General features: G+C 48.2%; 1 protein-coding gene across 1 annotated transcript in view; it reads left to right on the forward strand.

Moving 5' to 3' along the window:
• LOC116987190 (WSC domain-containing protein 2-like) overlaps positions 1 to 18,857 on the forward strand; it is a 109,004-nt gene that overhangs the window by 42,451 nt on the left and 47,696 nt on the right. Inside the window, exons 4-6 of the mRNA XM_033043066.1 lie at positions 10,345 to 10,466; positions 17,036 to 17,210; positions 18,204 to 18,368. Of these exons, the coding sequence (XP_032898957.1) occupies positions 10,345 to 10,466; positions 17,036 to 17,210; positions 18,204 to 18,368 (462 nt within the window). The remainder of the gene's footprint in view (positions 1 to 10,344; positions 10,467 to 17,035; positions 17,211 to 18,203; positions 18,369 to 18,857) is intronic.

Below are 18,857 nucleotides of genomic sequence, written 5' to 3' on the forward strand. Positions count from 1 at the left end.
ATGGACCGAATGGCCTAATTAAGGCCTTAAGGAATTGGAGTAGAATTAGGCCATTCAGCCCATCAAGTCTGCTCTGCCATTCAATCATTTGTCTAATTCTGCTCGTATGACCGTAGGTGCCTTGCATCTCTGCCTTGTGAAATGTTCCACAACAAATTGAATTGGGTTCATTGTCACGCGGGTATAGACGTTGACAGCAACGTTCTTGCCACTTACAGACGACCATTGTCTTCAAGGTGTGTTGTCAGTGGAGCCAAGACAGACTGTAATTGGGAAGTCAGGTTTGGTTAACCCTCCTCGATGTTGCACTCTCTCTGATGTCTCGTCACCTGGGCCTAGTGGGAAACATAGAAACATAGAAACATAGAAATTAGGTGCAGGAGTAGGCCATTCGGCCCTTCGAGCCTGCACCGCCATTCAATATGATCATGGCTGATCATCCAACTCAGTATCCCGTACCTGCCTTCTCTCCATACCCTCTGATCCCCTTAGCCACAAGGGCCACATCTAACTCCCTCTTAAATATAGCCAATGAACTGGCCTCGACTACCCTCTGTGGCAGGGAGTTCCAGAGATTCACCACTCTCTGTGTGAAAAAAGTTCTTCTCATCTCGGTTTTAAAGGATTTCCCCCTTATCCTTAAGCTGTGACCCCTTGTCCTGGACTTCCCCAACATCGGGAGCAATCTTCCTGCATCTAGCCTGTCCAACCCCTTAAGAATTTTGTAAGTTTCTATAAGATCCCCTCTCAATCTCCTAAATTCTAGAGAGTATAATCCAAGTCTATCCAGTCTTTCTTCATAAGACAGTCCTGACATCCCAGGACCTTTGAGAAATGCTGGAGGTGAGATATCTCCAGGAGAGTGTCGTTCGGGAAGGAGCAGCATTGGTTCGAAACTGATGTTAAACATAGAATCCAAGCAGTTGAGTTGAGTTTAGTTCATAGCCACACAAAAAGCTGGAGTAAAGGGCCTGGCCCACTTAGGCGAGTTTTTTCGGCGACTAGGCTGTCGGCCGGGGTGTCGCCTGTATGGTCGTGAGTCGTCTCCTCGGTCGCCCAAAGAGTCGAAGCGTCTTTCTGGATTTTCAACATGGTCAAAATTTTTTTTTAGTGTCTGTAGGCCTGGCGCCAATGAGCGTAGCTTGACTTCTCCTGACGTAGGTGCTGCCGTTGGTTGTCGCCAAGATGGCGCAGGTTGCCGCCGGTGATGACCGGTGAATTCCATTGGCGACCAACTACATCAACCGGCGACTGAATTGTCTTCAGTTTTCACCGACAGGGTCGTAGCTTGTCGCGGGTGGACATAGGTTGACTTTGGTTGTCGTAGGTGTGGTCGTAGGTTGACGTCCTAAGTAGCGACGGTTGGGTCAGCGGTTGTCGGTAGTATGCCGTGGCTCGACTAGGTGGAAGGTTGGCGTAGACATCGTCGTGGGCGGGGGGGGGGGGGTCCAGTCGTCGTTTTTTCAGGGACCTGCTACGCCTGTGACAGTCGCCTACAAAAATCACCTAAGTGGGACAGGCCCTTAACTCAGCGGGACAGGCAGCATCTCTGGAGAAAGGGAATAGGTGATGTTTTGTTCAACATGGACATGGTGGGCCGAAGGGCCTGGTCCCGTACTGTACTTTTCTATAGCAGCAAGTAACTGCAGATGCTGGTTTACCACACAAAAAAAGACACAGAGTGCAGGAGTAACTCAGCAGGTCAGGCAGCATCTCTGGAGAACGTGGATAGATGATGTCTTTCGGGTCGGGAACCCTTCTGTTTTGAAGAGTCCTAACCTGAAACGTCAACTTTAGAATTTAGAGATACAGCGTGGAAACAGGCCCTTCGGCCCACAGGGTCCGTGACGACCAGCGATCACCCCGCCCACCAGCACACCAGGGACAATTCACAAGTTTTACCTAAGCCAATTAACCTACAACCCTGTGCGCCTTTGTAGTGTGGGAGGAAGCTGGTGCGCCCGGAGAAAACCCACGCGGTCACGGGGAGAATGTACACACTCTGTGCAGACAGCGCCCGTAGTCAGGTTCGCCGGGCGGCACGGTGGCACCGCGGTGGAGTCGCTGCCTCACAGCGCCAAAGACCCGGGTTCGATCCCGACTACGGGTGCTGTCTGTACAGAGTTTGTACGTTCTCCCCGTGACCTGCCTGGGATTTCAACGAGATAATAGATAATAGACAATTGGTGCAGGAGTAGGCCATTCGGCCCTTCGAGCCAGCACCGCCATTCAATGTGATCATGGCTGATCATCCCCAATCAGTACCCCGTTCCTGCCTTCTCCCCGTATCTCCTGACCGCTATTTTTAAAAGCCCTATCTAGCTCTCTCTTCAAAGCATCCAGAGAACCTGCCTCCTCCGCCCTCTGAGGCAGAGAATTCCACAGACTCACCACTTTCTGAGATCTCCGGTTTCCTCCCGCACTCCAAAGACGTACAGGTTTGTCGGTTAATTGGCTTGGTTTAACTGTACATTGCGCCCAGCGGGTGTAGGATGTGCGGGGATCGCTGGTCGGCACGGACTCGTTGGGCCGAAGGGCCTGTTTCCGCGCTGTATCTCTAAACTAAACACTCCCGTTGAGCCACAGTGCCGACCAAATATATTTTTCCATGGTCTATGGTATTTCTTATTTCCTTTTGATCGATCGAGTATGGAAGTCTCATTAAGTCGTCGAAAATTTAAAAGATATTTCAAAACACTGGAAAGTTAATTAAATGTCAATTGATGCTAAATCTTTTATTAAGGGCAAAAACATTCGGGTTAGAGTTTTCCATCGAATGCAAAGTCCCATCTGCATTCAGAGTGGGGAAATGGCAGTGTTTAAATCATTTGTATTATATGTTCTTGAAGATCAAATGTGCTGATGAACTTAGCCTAGAGACTTGATAGAGTTATCCAAAAATATGCATCATTTAATGCAATAATTACAGTTACTTTCCTAATGATAATCTTACGCGCGCTGGTAATTACTTTTTTTTAATTACTCTTACCTTCATTAACAAATTATAATTCAGTTCCAGTTTCCCTCTCAGTCCATCCGGTGTTACTGCTTAGAAACATAGAAAATGTTTGGCCCTATAACTCCCACAATTAAAATGTGGATTGTGGAAATGTCGGAGACCCTATACCTAGAAAGAATTAGACTTGTCTTAATGGATAAAATATGGGCTCCATTCATTAATTATCTGACAGGATAGATTGGCCCGGCTCAAAAACCCAACTGAAACTTGAACTCAGGATTAGATGAAAAGTTATACTAAGATAGGTGGGGTTGCGGGTAATGAAGTAGAGTTTCAAAGTCTACAGAGAGATTTATGCCAGTTGGAAGAGTGGGCTGAAAGATGGCAGATGGAGTTTAATGCTGATAAGTGTGAGGTGCTACATCTTGGCAGGACAAATCAAAATAGGACGTACATGGTAAATGGTAGGGAATTGAAGAATGTAGGTGAACAGAGGGATCTGGGAATAACTGTGCACAGTTCCCTGAAAGTGGAATCTCATGTAGATAGGGTGGTAAAGAAAGCTTTTGGTGTGCTGGCCTTTATAAATCAGAGCATTGAGTATAGAAGTTGGGATGTAATGTTAAAATTGTACAAGGCATTGGTGAGGCCAATTCTGGAGTATGGTGTACAATTTTGGTCGCCTAATTATAGGAAGGATGTCAACAAAATAGAGAGAGTACAGAGGAGATTTACTAGAATGTTGCCTGGGTTTCAGCAACTAAGTTACAGAGAAAGGTTGAACAAGTTAGGGCTTTATTCTTTGGAGCGCAGAAGGTTAAGGGGGGACTTGATAGAGGTTTTTAAAATGATGAGAGGGATAGACAGAGTTGACGTGGAAAAGCTTTTCCCACTGAGAGTAGGGAAGATTCAAACAAGGGGACATGACTTGAGAATTAAGGGAGTTTAGGGGTAACATGAGGGGGAACTTCTTTACTCAGAGAGTGGTGGCTGTGTGGAATGAGCTTCCAGTGAAGGTGGTGGAGGCAGGTTCGTTTTTATCATTTAAAAATAAATTGGATAGTTATATGGATGGGAAAGGAATGGAGGGTTATGGTCTGAGCGCAGGTATATGGGACTAGGGGAGAATAAGTGTTCGGCACGGACTAGAAGGGTCGAGATGGCCTGTTTCCGTGCTGAAATTGTTATATGGTTATATGGTTATAATCTACGAACCTACCTCCAATGACGTATTATAAGTAATCCATTCCACCTCTTCTGTTTTTTTGATATTTGTAACTCTTTATTCTCTCTTTTTCTATATAAAAAAAACCCACTAGAAGCAGAAGTAATCGACAATTGAAAATTTTAATAATGTATCACTGATGTATATGAAAAGTTTTTTTTTACTATAATATGTAACTATACTTTATAATATGTCTACTTCTAATAAAAATATTATAAAAAAAAAAAAAGAAACATAGAAAATAGGTGCAGGAGGAGGCCATTCGGCCCTTTGAGCCAGCACCGCCATTCATTGTGATCATAGAAACATAGAAACATAGAAACATAGACAATAGGTGCAGGAGTAGGCCATTCGGCCCTTCGAGCTTGCACCGCCATTCAATATGATCATGGCTGATCATCCAACTCAGTATCCTGTACCTGCCTTCTCTCCATACCCCCTGATCCCTTTAGCCACAAGGGCCACATCTAACACCCTCTTAAATATAGCCAATGAACTGTGGCCTCAACTACCTTCTGTGGCAGAGAGTTCCAGAGATTCTCCACTCTCTGTGTGAAAAATGTTTTTCTCATCTCAGTCCTAAAGGATTTCCCCTTTATCCTTAAACTGTGACCCCTTGTCCTGGACTTCCCCAACATCGGGAACAATCTTCCTGCATCTAGCCTGTCCAACCCCTTAAGAATTTTGTACGTTTCTATAAGATCCCCCCTCAATCTTCTAAATTCTAGCGCGTACAAGCCGAGTCTATCCAGTCTTTCTTCATATGAAAGTCCTGACATCCCAGGAATCAGTCTGGTGAACCTTCTCTGTACTCCCTCTATGGCAAGAGTGGCTGATCGTCCCCTATCAATAACCCGTGCCTGCCTTCTCCCCATATCCCTTGACTCCACTAGCCCCTAGAGCTCTATCTAACTCTCTCTTAAATCCATCTAGTGACTTGTCCTCCACTGCCCTCTGTGGCAGGGAATTCCATAAATTCTTAAATGACCTCCCCTTTATTCTAAGACTGTGGCCCATGGTTCTGGACTCGCCCAACATTGGGAACATTTTTCCTGCATCTAGCTTGACCAGTCCTTTTTATAATTTTATATGTTTCTATAAGATTCCCCCTCATCCTTCTAAACTCCAGTGAATACAAGCCTAGTGTTTTCAATCTTTCCTCATATGACAGTCCCGCCATCCCAGGGATCAATCTCATGAACCTACTGTTTCCACGCTATATCTCTGAACTAAACTAAAGATAGACACAACAAGCTGGAGTAACTCAGCGGGACAGGCAGCATCTCTGGAGAGAAGGAATGGGTGACGTTTCCGGTCGAGATCTTTCTTCAGAAATGTCACCCGTTCCTTCTCTCTAGAGATGCTGCCTGTCCCGCTGAGTTACTCCAGCTTTTTGTGTCTATCTTCAATTTAAACCAGCATCTGCAGTTCCTTCCTAAACTAAACTCCTCTCCATCCTAAATAGCCTGCCCCTTATTCTGAGAATCTTTTAATCGCTCTCTCAGGCACAATCAGGAGAGCAGCGAGATTCATTTTTCAAGCACTGGGCCTAGTCATGGACAGGAAATGGACGATATATCACATTTTATCATTTTTTCTTCCATCAGATGCTGCGCGGAATTAAAAAATAGGAAAGATATCATTAGTTCTTAACGAGTTTTTACATAAGTGTCGTGTTTGTGGAATTTTTAATTAGAGGCTGCATGTTTATATCCTGCCCAGCACTTGCTCAGGAACAGAAGAATAACAAAACGTACTTTAGGATTTAAGAGGGGAAGATAGATCAGCTATGATCGAATAGCGGAGTAGACCTGACGGGCCGAATGGCCTAATTCTTATGCATTTGGTTTCAAACTTTTTTTTAATATAACTCTATATAAATTAATTTATGAGTTATGAATTATCACTTATGAATTCAGAGACAGTTTCATCCCGGCTGTCATCAGGCAACTGAACCGTCCTCACACCAACCAGAGAGCGGTGGACACCTTCAAACTGTTCCGCTGAGTTACTCCAGTACTCTGTGTCTATCTTCGGTTTAAACCAGCATCTGCAGTTTCTTACTGCAGTTTCTTGTGCGCCTAAAACGTATTTTAGTTTAGTTTAGTTTGGTGGCGTGGCGCAGCCATTGAACAGCATCCATGAAAGAGAGATGGCTCTTTGAAACATATAAGGGTTTGGACACGCTAGAGGCAGGAAACATGTTCCCGATGTTGGGGGAGTCCAGAACCAGGGGCCACAGTTTAAGAATAAGGGGTAGGCTATTTAGAACGGAGACACTTTTTCTCACAGAGAGTTGTGAGTCTGTGGAATTCTCTGCCTCAGAGGGCGGTGGAGGCCGGTTCTCTGGATGCTTTCAAGAGAGAGCTGGATAGGGCTCTTGAAGATAGCGGAGTCAGGGGATATGGGGAGAAGGCAGGAACGGGGTACTGATTGGGGATGATCAGCCAAGATCACATTGAATGGCGGTGCTGGCTCGAAGGGCCGAATGGCCTACTCCTGCACCTGTTGTCTATTGACTATTGGCGGCACAGTGGCGCAGCGGTAGAGTTACTGCCTCACAGCGCTTGACCCCGACTACGAGTGGCGCTGTCTGTACGGAGCTTGCACGTTCTCCCCGCGACCCGCGTGGGTTTTCTCCGGGATCTCCGCTTTCCTCCCACACTCCAAAGATGCGCAGGGTTGCAGATTAATTGGTTTGGGGTCTAAATGTAAATTGTCCCTAGTAGTGGGTAGACAAAAATGCCGGAGAAACTCAGCGGGCGAGGCAGCGTCTATGGAGTGAAGGAATAGGTGACGTTTTGGGTCGAGACCCTTCTTCAGAGGCATTGACCCTAGTGTGTGTGTGTGTGTAGGATAGTGTTAATGTGCGGGGATCCCGGGTCGGCGCGGGCTCGGTGGGCCGAAGAGCCTGTTTTTCCCGCGCTGTATCTCTAAACTAAACCAAGTTTTGGCGTAAGGGGTTGGACAGGCTAGATGCAGGAAGATTGTTCCCGATGTTGGGGAAGTCCAGAACAAGGGGTCACAGTTTAAGGATAAGGGGGAAATCTTTTAGGACCCAAGATGAGAAAAACATTTTTCACACAGAGAGTGGTGAATCTGTGGAATTCTCTGCCACAGAAGGTAGTTGAGGCCACAGTTCATTGGCTATATTTAAGAGGGAGTTAGATGTGGCCCTTGTGGATCAGGGGGTATGGAGAGAAGGCAGGTACAGGATACTGAGTTGGATGATCAGCCATGATCATATTGAATGGCAGTGCAGGCTCGAAAGGCCGAATGGCCTCTACTCCTGCACCTATTGTCTATGTTGCTATGTAAACCAGCATCTGCAGTTTCTCCTTTATTACAAATTACCTCAAATAGATTCCTGTACAGAGTTGCTCGCAAGTTAATTTGTTTGCACGAAGCTGACTAAGTGAAATGTAATTTAATTTTGAATACCTTAGTTAAAGTAGATTGTAATGATTGTTATTTAATGCATCATTTTCCGTAATTTGCCTTGCCTGTGAGGCATGTATTATCATTCACTCACTGAGTCGCCAGGCTGACATGATCAGCTCCTTCAATTAATTTTCTGAAATATTATTTTAGAATGGCTCACAGGAATAGAGGAAGCATTTCAATAAGTCAAGTCAAGTTTATTCGTCACATACACACACCAGATGTGCAGTGAAATGAAAAGTGGCGATGCTTTTGCGGACTTTGTGCAAAAAGACAAACAAACGAACAACAAACTACCAACGGAATGGAACAGAATCACATATTCTTTTACATATTAAATATTGTGGGCGGAAGGGATAAAGGGGAAAAAAAATCAGCGATTAAAAAAGAAAAAATTTGAATGGCACAGTAAAGTTAGTCCCTGGTGAGATAGGACCAGAATATCTCTGGAACTCTCTGCCACAGAAGGTAGTTGAGGCCAGTTCATTGGCTATATTTAAAAGGGAGTTAGATGTGGCCCTTGTGGCTAAAGGGATCAGGGGGTATGGAGAGAAGGCAGGTACAGGATACTGAGTTGGATGATCAGCCATTATAACATTGAATGGCGGTGCAGGCTCGAAGGGCTGAATGGTCTACTCCTGCACCTATTTTCTATGTTTCTATGTCCTTTACAGTCCTAATGGCCCATCCTCATCCTCTCCGTTCTCACAGCATGGCAACGGAGGCGTTTGCCTGACCGTAGCAGCTGGAACAGTCCGTTGCAGGGTCTGTTGCATTGGGAAACTGCTGCCAAAGACTTTGAAGGTGGTGGGAGGGGGGGGGGGGGGAGGAGGAATGTTTAGATGGGTGATACAGCCAAAGCGATGGATCTCATTCCTCCACATCGCTGCCTCTCACCCTAAACCCAGGGTATAGTTGCTCATCTCTAGAAACGATTGTCTCTAGTGTGTTAGGGTAATAATAATAATGGGTGGGATTTATATAGCGCCTTTCTAATACTCAAGGCGCTTTACATCGCATTATTCATTCACTCCTCAGTCACACTCGGTGGTGGTAAGCTACTTCTGTAGCCACAGCTGCCTTGGGGCATACTGATGGAAGCGTGGCTGCCAATCTGCGCCTACGGCCCCTCCGACCACCACCGACTAACACCACGTGTTAGTGCACGGGGATCGCTGGTCAGCACGGACTCGGTGGGCCGAAGGGCCTGTTTCCGCGCTGTGTGTGCGTGTGCGTGGAGTTTCTAGTATTGTGCGGAATGGTGGCGCAGCGGTAGAGTTGGTCCCTCTCAGCGCCAGAGAGATCTGTCTGTACGGCGTTTGTACGTTCTCCCCGTGACCCGCGTGGGTTTTCTCCGGGTGCTCCGGTTTCCTCCCACCTTCCAAAGACGTGCAGGTTTGTAGGTTAATTGTCTAGTGTATATTGCCGCTAGTATGTGTAGCATCGCTCGGTGGGCCGAAGGGCCTGTTTCCGCGCTGTGTCTCTAAACCAATCTAACAGTAGGTTAACATGGCATCATGTGCAGCACGGAGGTTGCGGGCCGAAGGGCCTGTCACTGTGCTGCATCTTTCTATGTCAATTATTGTTGAGATTCCCCTGGCTCCCCTTCTAACTTACATCCCGAGTGAGTGTAGGATAGTGCGAGTGTACGGGGTGATCGCTGGCCGGCGCGGACGCGGTGGGCCGACTACGGGTGCTGTCTGTACGGAGTTTGCACGCTCTCCCTGAGACTGCGTGGGTTTAATCTATAAACTAAATGGATGCCGCTGAAGACTATATTTTGCACACTGTATCTTCCCCTTTGCTCTCCCTATTGTACTAAGTTCTATAGAAACATAGAAAATAGGTGCAGGAGTAGGCCATTCGGCCCTTCGAGCCAGCACCGCCATTCAATATGATCATGGCTGATCATCCACAATCAGTACCCCGTTCCTGCTTTCTCCCCATAATCCCTTGATTCCGTTGGCCCTAAGAGTTAAATCTAACTCTCTCTGGAAAACATCCAGCGAATCGGCCTCCACTGCCCTCTGTGGCAGAGAATTACACAGATTCACAACTCTCTGGGTGAAATAGTTTTTCCTCACCTCAGTCCTAAATGGCCGGCCTCTTATTCTTAAACTGTGTGACCCCTGGTTCTGGACTCCCCCGACATCGGGAACATTTTTCTTGGAATCCAATACAATTGATGTATTTAAGAGTGAGTTAGGTAGGGCTAATGGAATCAAGGGACACAGGTCAAACAAAGCAGGTGGGATTGGTGTAGATCGGACATGTTGGCCGGTGTGGGCAAGATGGGCCGAAGGGCCTGTTTCCACATTGTATCACTCTATGACTCGGGTGGGGCTAGTGTGGATGGGACATGTTGGCCGGTATGGGCAAGATGGGCCGAAGGGCCTGTTTCCACGCTGTGTGACTCTATGACTCGGGTGGGGCTAGTGTGGATGGGACATGTTGGCCGGTATGGGCAAGATGGGCCGAAGGGCCTGTTTCCACGCTGTGTGACTCTATGACTCGGGTGGGGCTAGTGTGGATGGGACATGTTGGCCAGTGTGGGCAAGATGGGCCGAAGGGCCTGTTTCCACACTGTATCACTCTTATGACTCAGGTGGGGCTAGTGTAGATCGGACATGTTGGCCAGTGTGGGCAAGATGGGCCGAAGGGCCTGTTTCCACGCTATGTGACTATGACTCTGTGACTGTGTTCTGATGTCTGGTTACAGATGGGAGTGCCTTGTTCCGAGGATGTTTCAAACGACCCGACAATGTCTCTCTCGCCCTGCACGCCACAACCGTCCTCCTCAACATGTCCGTGGATAGGTGCGTGGACCACTGCACCGAGAAGGTAAATGACTAACCGCGCCTTCACCGTCAATGCTTGCTGAGAGACTCGCCAGAGAGACTATCACTAACGGGCCTGTCCCACCTACGTGACTTACTGGCACCTGTCATAAAGGCCCTGTCCCACTGTACAAGTTTACCCAAGAGCTCTCCCGAGTTACTCGTGGTAAGTACGTAGAATGTACGTAGCGGGTACGTCGGAGCTCGGTGACGTCTCGTAGCGGCTCGTAACGCTAACGGCAGGTACTCGGGAAACGCGGTAAGCTTGTGAAGTTTTTTCAACGTTGAAAAAAAAATGTTCAGGCCCTTAAGTCGTAGAAGGTCGCCAAAAATGTTCAACATGGTGAAAATCCAGCGGCGACCAGAACAAGGTACGACTCTTTGGGCGACTACTCACGACCGTACGGGCTTCGCCCCCGCGACATGTCGCCTGTACGGCCGTGAGTCGTCTCCTCAGTCGCCCGAAGAGTCGTAGCGTCTTTCTGGTCGCCGCTGGGTTTTCAACGCGTTGAACATTTTCGGCCACCTGCAGCGACCTATGACGGGTGCCGGCAAGTCACGGAAAAAGTTGCGTAAGTGAGACAGGCCCGGAACGCTGCCATTACTCTGACAAAGACAGGGAGGGAGAAGGCAGAGGAAGAGGAAACTGCATTTATATGTTCATAAGTGATCAAAGCAGAATTAGGCCACGCCACCCTTTAAGTACATAGTGTGTGAAGGAACTGCAGATGCTGGTTTAAATCGAAGGTAGGCTGGAGTAACTCAGCGGGACAGGCAGCATCTCCGGAGAGAAGGAATGGGGCGACGTCTCGGGCCAAGACCCTTCTTCAGACAAGCACATGGACAGTACAGGTTTGGAGGGATGTAGACCAAACGCGGGCAGGTGGGACTAGTGTAGCTGGGACATGTTGGCCAGTGTGGGCAAGTTGGGCCGAAGGGTCTGTTTCCACGCTGCGCCACTCTATGACTCTATAAGTCCACTCCACCATTCAATCATGGCTGACCTATCTCTCCCTCCTAACCCCCCATTCTCCTGCCTGCTCCCCATAACCCCTGACACCCGTACCAATCAAGAATCTACCTGTCTCTGCCATAAAAGATATCCACTGACTTGGCCTCCACAGCCGGCTGTGGCAATGAATTCCACAGATTCACCACCCTCTAGCTAAAGAAATTCCTCCTCATCTCCTTCCAAAAGGAACGTCCTTTAATTCTGGAGGCTGTGCCCTCTGGTCCTAGACTCTCCCTCGAGTAGAATCATCCTCTCCACATCCAGGCCTTTCACTAAAGATGCTGTGGTTTGATTCCTGTCGGCACTGAGGCGTATATGTATAAATCCTTACATTAGCGTGATTCGACATAAGATCTAATCAGTTCAATGCTGTTACAAGTCAAGCCTAGCGATTGAAGGGAAATTAACATTTGTCCCCTGCAGAATATTAAAACCGATGAAGAAAGACTTCTATTCCTTCTATTCTATTCATTTTAACAAATTCAGAACATCAAAGAACTTTAAAACCAGTTAAATGTTACCTTGTAGAAAAACGCACATTAGCACCATCCTACACACACTAGGGACAATTTACAATTATTACAGTTTAAGAATAAGGAGTAAGCCATTTAGAACGGAGACGAGGAAACGTTTTTTTTCACAAAGAGTTGTGAGTCTGTGGAATTCTCTGCCTCAGAGGGCGGTGGAGGCCGATTCTCTGGATACTTTCAAGAGAGAGCTAGATAGGGCTCTTAAAAATAGCGGAGTCAGGGGATATGGGGAGACGGCAGGAACGGGGTACTGATTGGGGATGATCAGCCATGATCACATTGAATGGCGGTGCTGGCTCGAAGGGCCGAATGGCCTACTCCTGCACCCATTGTCTATTGTCTATACCAGTGGTTCTCAAATGGGGGTATGCGTACCCCTGGGGGTACGTGAAGGCACTCCAGGGGGTACATGAGATTTTAAAATATAGGCCTACATTTATGTAGGCCTATATTTTTGCGCTGGTTAGGGGGTACTTGGCTGAAAAAATATTTCACAGGGGGTACATCACTGAAAAAAGGTTGAGAACCACTGGTCTATACCAAGCCAATTAACTTACAATCTTGTACGTCTTGGGAGTGTGGGAGGAAACCGGAGCACCTGGTCACGGGGAGAACGCACAAACTCCGCGCAGACAGCGCCCGTAGTCGGGATCAAACCCGGGTCACCGGCGCTGTGAGGCGGCAACTCTACCGCTGCGCCACCGTGCCGCCCAGCAGTCCAGTTTGCAGCCTGAAGAAGCGTCAATAGACGATAGCCAATAGGTGCAGGAGTAGAGGCCATTCGGCCCTTCGAGCCAGCACCGCCATTCAATGTGATCATGGCTGATCATCCCCCAATCAGTACCCCGTTCCTGCCTTCTCCCCCTGACTCCGCTATCATTAAGAGCCCTATCTAGCTCTCTCTTGAAAGCATCCTTTAATTCCCCTTCCCATTCCCACACCGACCTTTCTGTCCTGGGCCTCCTCCATTGTCAGAGTGAGGCTAAACGCAAATTGGAGGAACAGCATCTCATATTTCGCTTGGGCAACTTACAGCCCAGTGGTATGAATATTGATTTCTCTAACTTCAGGTAGCCCCGGCATTCCCTCTCTCTCTCCATCCCCAAGTCTCGTTCTCAGCCAACAAACAGCTGACAATGGCCTGTTTCCTTTATCTTCGTTACATTTTTTGCACGTCTTACATTCATTGTTCTTTAAGAAGGAACTGCAGATGCTGGAAAATCGAAGGTAGACAAAAATGCTGGAGAAACTCAGCGGTTGAGGCAGCATCTATGATGCTGCCTCACCCGCTGAGTTTCTCCAGCATTTTTGTCTACCTTCGATTTTAAAGCACCTGCAGTTCCTTCTTAAAGAACAATCATAGATGCTGCCTCACCCGCTGAGTTTCTCCAGCATTTTTGTCCACCTTCACTGTTCTTTAAGTATCTCTCCACGTCACCGTCTATATTTCTCGTTTCCCTGTCCCCTGACCAGTCTGAAGAAGGGTCTCGTCACCCGAAAAACGTCGCCCATTCCTTCTCTCCAGAGATGCTGCCTGTCCCGCTGAGTTACTCCAGCTTTTTGCGTCTTATCTTTGGTGGAAGCCAGCGTCTGCAGTTCCATTTTATTACAAGAGAGATTCAAGAGAGTTTATTGTCATGTGTCCCAGATAGGACAATGAAATTCTTGCTTTGCTTCAGCACAACAGAACATAGTAGGCATTGACTACAGAACAGATCAGTGTGGCCATATACCATTATATAAATATATACACACACATGAATAAATAAACTGATAAAGTGCAAATAAACAGATAATGGGCTCTTAATGTTCAGAGTTTTTAAGAAGGAACTGCAGATGCTGGAAAATCGAAGGTAGACAAAAGTGCTGGAGAAACTCAGCGGGTGCAGCAGCATCTATGGAGCGAAGGAAACGGGCAACGTTTCGGGTCGAGATCCTTCTTCAGACTGCAACTCAGAGTTGCTGCCTCACAGCGCCAGAGACACGGGTTCGATCCTGACTATGGGTGACCTCAATTCAAGTCTCTTGATACTTGCCCACTATCTTAGCTGTTGCTTAACTCTGCCACTTAATTGGAAATGTGTTCAGCCAAGTGAATAACACTTCCTGAACGATGAATTATTCCACTTCTGCAAACCAGTAATCAGGTACAAACACACACACGCACGCGCACCTATCACCCAGCGGTATGAATACTGATTTCACTAACTTCAAGTAACCCTTGAAGCCCCTGTCCCACTGTACGAGTTCATTCCAAGAGGTCTCCCCGAGTTTGCCCTGATTCGAACTCGGAGATTTACGGTAATGGCCGCTCGTCGGTACTCGGGGCTCTCGTGGACATTTTTCAACATGGTGAAAAATCTTCACGAGTCTTCCCGTGCTTACCTGCCGTTAGCGAGTCTTCCCGAGTACCTGCCGTTAGCGTTACGAGCCGCTAAGAGACGTCCCCGAGCTCCGACGTACCCGCTACGTTCATTCTCCGTGCTTACCACGAGTTTGATTTTTTTTTAAACTCGGGAGAGCTCTTGGAATGAACTCGTACCGTGGGGCAGGGCCAATACACTCCCTCTCTCTCTCTATCCTCCCCCTACCCAAGACACACCAGCTTCTCGTTCTCACCCAGCAAATGGCTAACAATGGCCTGTTTCCTTTGGCATATCTTTCATTCATTTCTTCTACATCTCTCTACATCACCATCTGTATCTCTCGTTTCCCTTTCCCCCCGACTCTCAGTCTGAAGAAGGGTCTCGACCCGAACCGATCCCAGGAATGGGTAGGTTAACCCATGCTTGGCACTGGGCCTCTACTCGCTGGAGTTTCGAAGAACGAGGGTAGGCCTCATTGAAACGTACAGAATAGTGGAAGGCCTGGATAGAGTGGATGTGGGGAGGATGTTTCCACTAGTGGGAGAGTCCAGGACTAGAGGTCACAGCCTCAGAATTAAAGGACATTCTTTGAGGAAGGAGATGATGAGAAATTTCTTCAGTCAGAGGGTGGTGAATCTGTGGAATTCTTTGCCACAGACGGCTGTGGAGGCCAAGTCCGTGATTATTTTTAAGGCAGAGATGGATAGATTCTTGATTAGAAACATAGAAACATAGAAATTAGGTGCAGGAGTAGGCCATTCGGCCCTTCGAGCCTGCACCGCCATTCAATATGATCATGGCTGATCATCCAACTCAGTATCCCGTACCTGCCTTCTCTCCATACCCTCTGATCCCCTTAGCCACAAGGGCCACATCTAACTCCCTCTTAAATATAGCCAATGAACTGGCCTCGACTACCCTCTGTGGCAGAGAGTTCCAGAGATTCACCACTCTCTGTGTGAAAAAAGTTCTTCTCATCTCGGTTTTAAAGGATTTCCCCCTTATCCTTAGTACGGGTGTCAGGGGTTATGGGGAGAAGGCAGGAGAATGGGGTTAGGAGGGAGAGATAGATCAGCCATGATTGAGTGGCGGGGTAGACCGGATGGGCTGAATGGCCTAATTCTAGTCCTATTCCTTATGACCTTATGAAACATCACCCATTCCTTCTCTCCAGAGATGCTGCCTGTCCCGCTGAGTTAGTTAGGAATTTTGTGTCTATCTTCGGTTTAAACCAGCATCTGCAGTTCCTTCCCACACATTCTAACACACAATTGTGTAAGTGTTTTATAAATTTGAAATCAATTTGCCATGTTTCATCTGTCAATACAGCCTTTAAAGTCTATTGATTTCCCCATTGTTTTCTGAAATATTACATTTGGATACTTTATGATTTTGTATGGGGAAACACCTTCCTGTCAGCATAAATTTAGACTGCCTCATTGAAAGAAAAATAGGTCAGTTTTTTGCTGAGCTTCTCGTGATCCTAGCATGCCCCCATAGCCAGTCAAAGACCTTTGATGTGCAGCCACTGTTCCCGAGTGGTAAAGTCATTCAGCACGGAAAGAATTCGCCGAACACCTCCGCTCGGTTCGCAGTAACCAACCTGATCTCCCGGTGGCTCAGCACTTCAACTCCCCCTCCCATTCCCAATCCGACCTCTCTGTCCTGGACCTCCTCCATGGCCAGAGTGAGGCCTAGCGCAAATTGGAGGAGCAGCACCTCATATTTCGCTCGGGTAGTTTACACCCCAGCGATACGAACATTGACTTCTCTAACTTCAGAGAGCCCTTGCTTTCTCTCTCCATCCCCTTCCCAGTTCTCCCACCAGTCTGACTGCCTCCGACTACATTCTATCCTTGTCCTGCCCCCTCCCCTAACATCCGAAGAAGGGTCTCGACCCGAAACGTGGCCCATTCCTTCCCTCCAGAGATGCTGCCTCACCCGCTGAGTTACTCCAGCATTTAGTGTCTAACAATCAAGCAATCATGTTCACTCTAACGGTGCTGGCTCGAAGGGCCAAATGGCCTCCTCCTGCACCTATTTTCTATGTTTCTATGTAACCCCCATAGTTGAGTTTAGTTTAGGTGCATGGATAGGACAGGTGTAGAGAGATATGGGCCAAACGCAGGCAGGTGGGACTAGTGTAGATGGGACATGTTGGCCAGTATGGGCAAGTTGGGCCAAAGGGCCTGTTTCCACACACTATACAATGCTATGACTCCATGACTTTAGTTTAGTTTAGTATAGTTTAGAGATGCAGCGTGGAAACAGGCCCTTCGGCCCATCGAGCCCGTGCCAACCAATGATCACACTAGTTAGTTCTATCCCAACAATTTACAGGATTCTTTGGAAACATAGAAAATAGGTGCAGGAGGAGGCCATTCGGCCCTTCGAGCCAGCACCGCCAATGTGCCTGGAGTGTGGGAGGAAACCGGAGCACCCGGAGAAAACCCACGCCGGTCACGGGGAGAACGTGCAAACTCTGTACAGACAGCAGGAAGGAGTTTGCATGATCTGCCCCTGTCAGGAGGGAACCCGTGTCTCGGGCGCGGTGAGGCAGCAGCTCTACCCGCTGCATCACCGCGCCGCCCTTTAACGCAGGATGGTTGCGATCGTGCTTGACTGGGGACTGCAGGTGACGGGGGGACAATTTCTTGCGCTGCAGGATTACACCCTGGCGGTGTTGGGCGGATCGACCTGCCGCTGCGGGTTCCCAACCAGGCACTTCACCTTGCATGAGCCGGAGGATGAGCACCTCTGCGCGCACAAATGCGCCGGCGAAGAGTATGAACAGTGCGGGAGTGCGGAGTACTACGTGGTCTATCAGACCCAGGTGCAAGGTACGCAGAGCCATCTCACTCAAGCTGTATCCCTCCCCTGAAATTAGCACTTGACTTTAGACTTCAGAGATACAGCCCAGGAAACAGGCCCTTCGGCCCACCGAGTCCGCGCCGACCAGCGATCACCCCGCGTACTAGCACTACCCTACACACACTACGGACAATTTATAATTTGGTTTAGTTTAGAGAACAGGCCCTTCGGCCCGTCGAGTCCGCGCCGAACAGCGATCCCCCCCATACACTCGGGACAATTTACAATTACACCAATCTAATTAACCTACAAACCCGAGCGTCATGAACGCACAAACTCCGCACAGACAGATCTCTCTGGCGCTGAGAAGCAGCAACTCTACCGCTGCACCACCATTCCACACAATACTAGAAACTCCACACACACACGCACACACACACGCACACACATGCATGCACACACGCACATGCACGCACACGCACACACACACACACACACACACACACACACATGCACACACGCACATGCACGCACACGCACACACATGCATGCACACACATGCACACACACACACACACGCACACTCACATGCACACTCACGCGCGCACACACACACACACACACACACACAGACACACACACACACAGACACAGACATACACACACAGACATACATACACACACGCACACACATATATACACATGCGCGCACATACATACACACAAGCACACATACACACACACACACACACACGCACACACATATATACACACGCACGCACATACATACACACAAGCACACATACACACACACACACACACACACACACACACAGACATACACACACAGACATACATACACACACGCACACACATATATACACACGCACGCACATACATACACACAAGCACACATACACACACACACACACACACACACACACACACACACACACACACACACACACACACACACACACACACACGAGCGTCTGAGGACTGATGTACTATTGTTCCCACAGATAACCGGTGCTTGGATCGAAGGTTTCTGCCGGTGCGTTCGAAGCGCCTGGTGGCGCTGGCCAGCTTTCCGGGAGCTGGGAACACTTGGGGCCGGCATCTGATGGAACTCACCACGGGATACTACACCGGCAGCTACTACTTCGATGGCTCCCTCTACAACAAAGGTAGGCTCCTCGCCAACATGGCGGACAACCAGAAATACTCCCCTCGCGGGACAGGCAGCATCTCTGGAGAGAAGGAATGGGTGACGTTTCGGGTCGAGACCCTTCTTCAGACTGAGACTCGGGGGAGGGGGAGATACAGAGACAAGGAAGGGCAAGGTGTGAGAACGAGACATCTGCAGGGGAAGGAGCTCAAGGAAAATGTACAATAGATCATTGTTAGCTGGGAGAAGACAATAGACAATAGGTGCAGGAGTAGGCCATTCAGCCCTTTAAGCCAGCACCGCCATTCAATGTGATCATGGCTGATCATCCACAATCAGTACCCCATTCCTGCCTTCTCCCCATATCCCCTGACTCCGCTATCTTTAAGAGCCGTATCTAGCTCTCTCTTGAAAGTATCCAGAGAACCTGCCTCCACCGTCCTCTGAGGCAGAGAATTCCACAGACTCACAACTCTCTGGGTGAAAATGTTTTTCCTCATCTCCGTTC

This window comes from Amblyraja radiata, chromosome 25, assembly GCF_010909765.2.
Source record: "Amblyraja radiata isolate CabotCenter1 chromosome 25, sAmbRad1.1.pri, whole genome shotgun sequence".
NCBI classification, from domain to species: Eukaryota; Metazoa; Chordata; class Chondrichthyes; order Rajiformes; family Rajidae; genus Amblyraja; species Amblyraja radiata.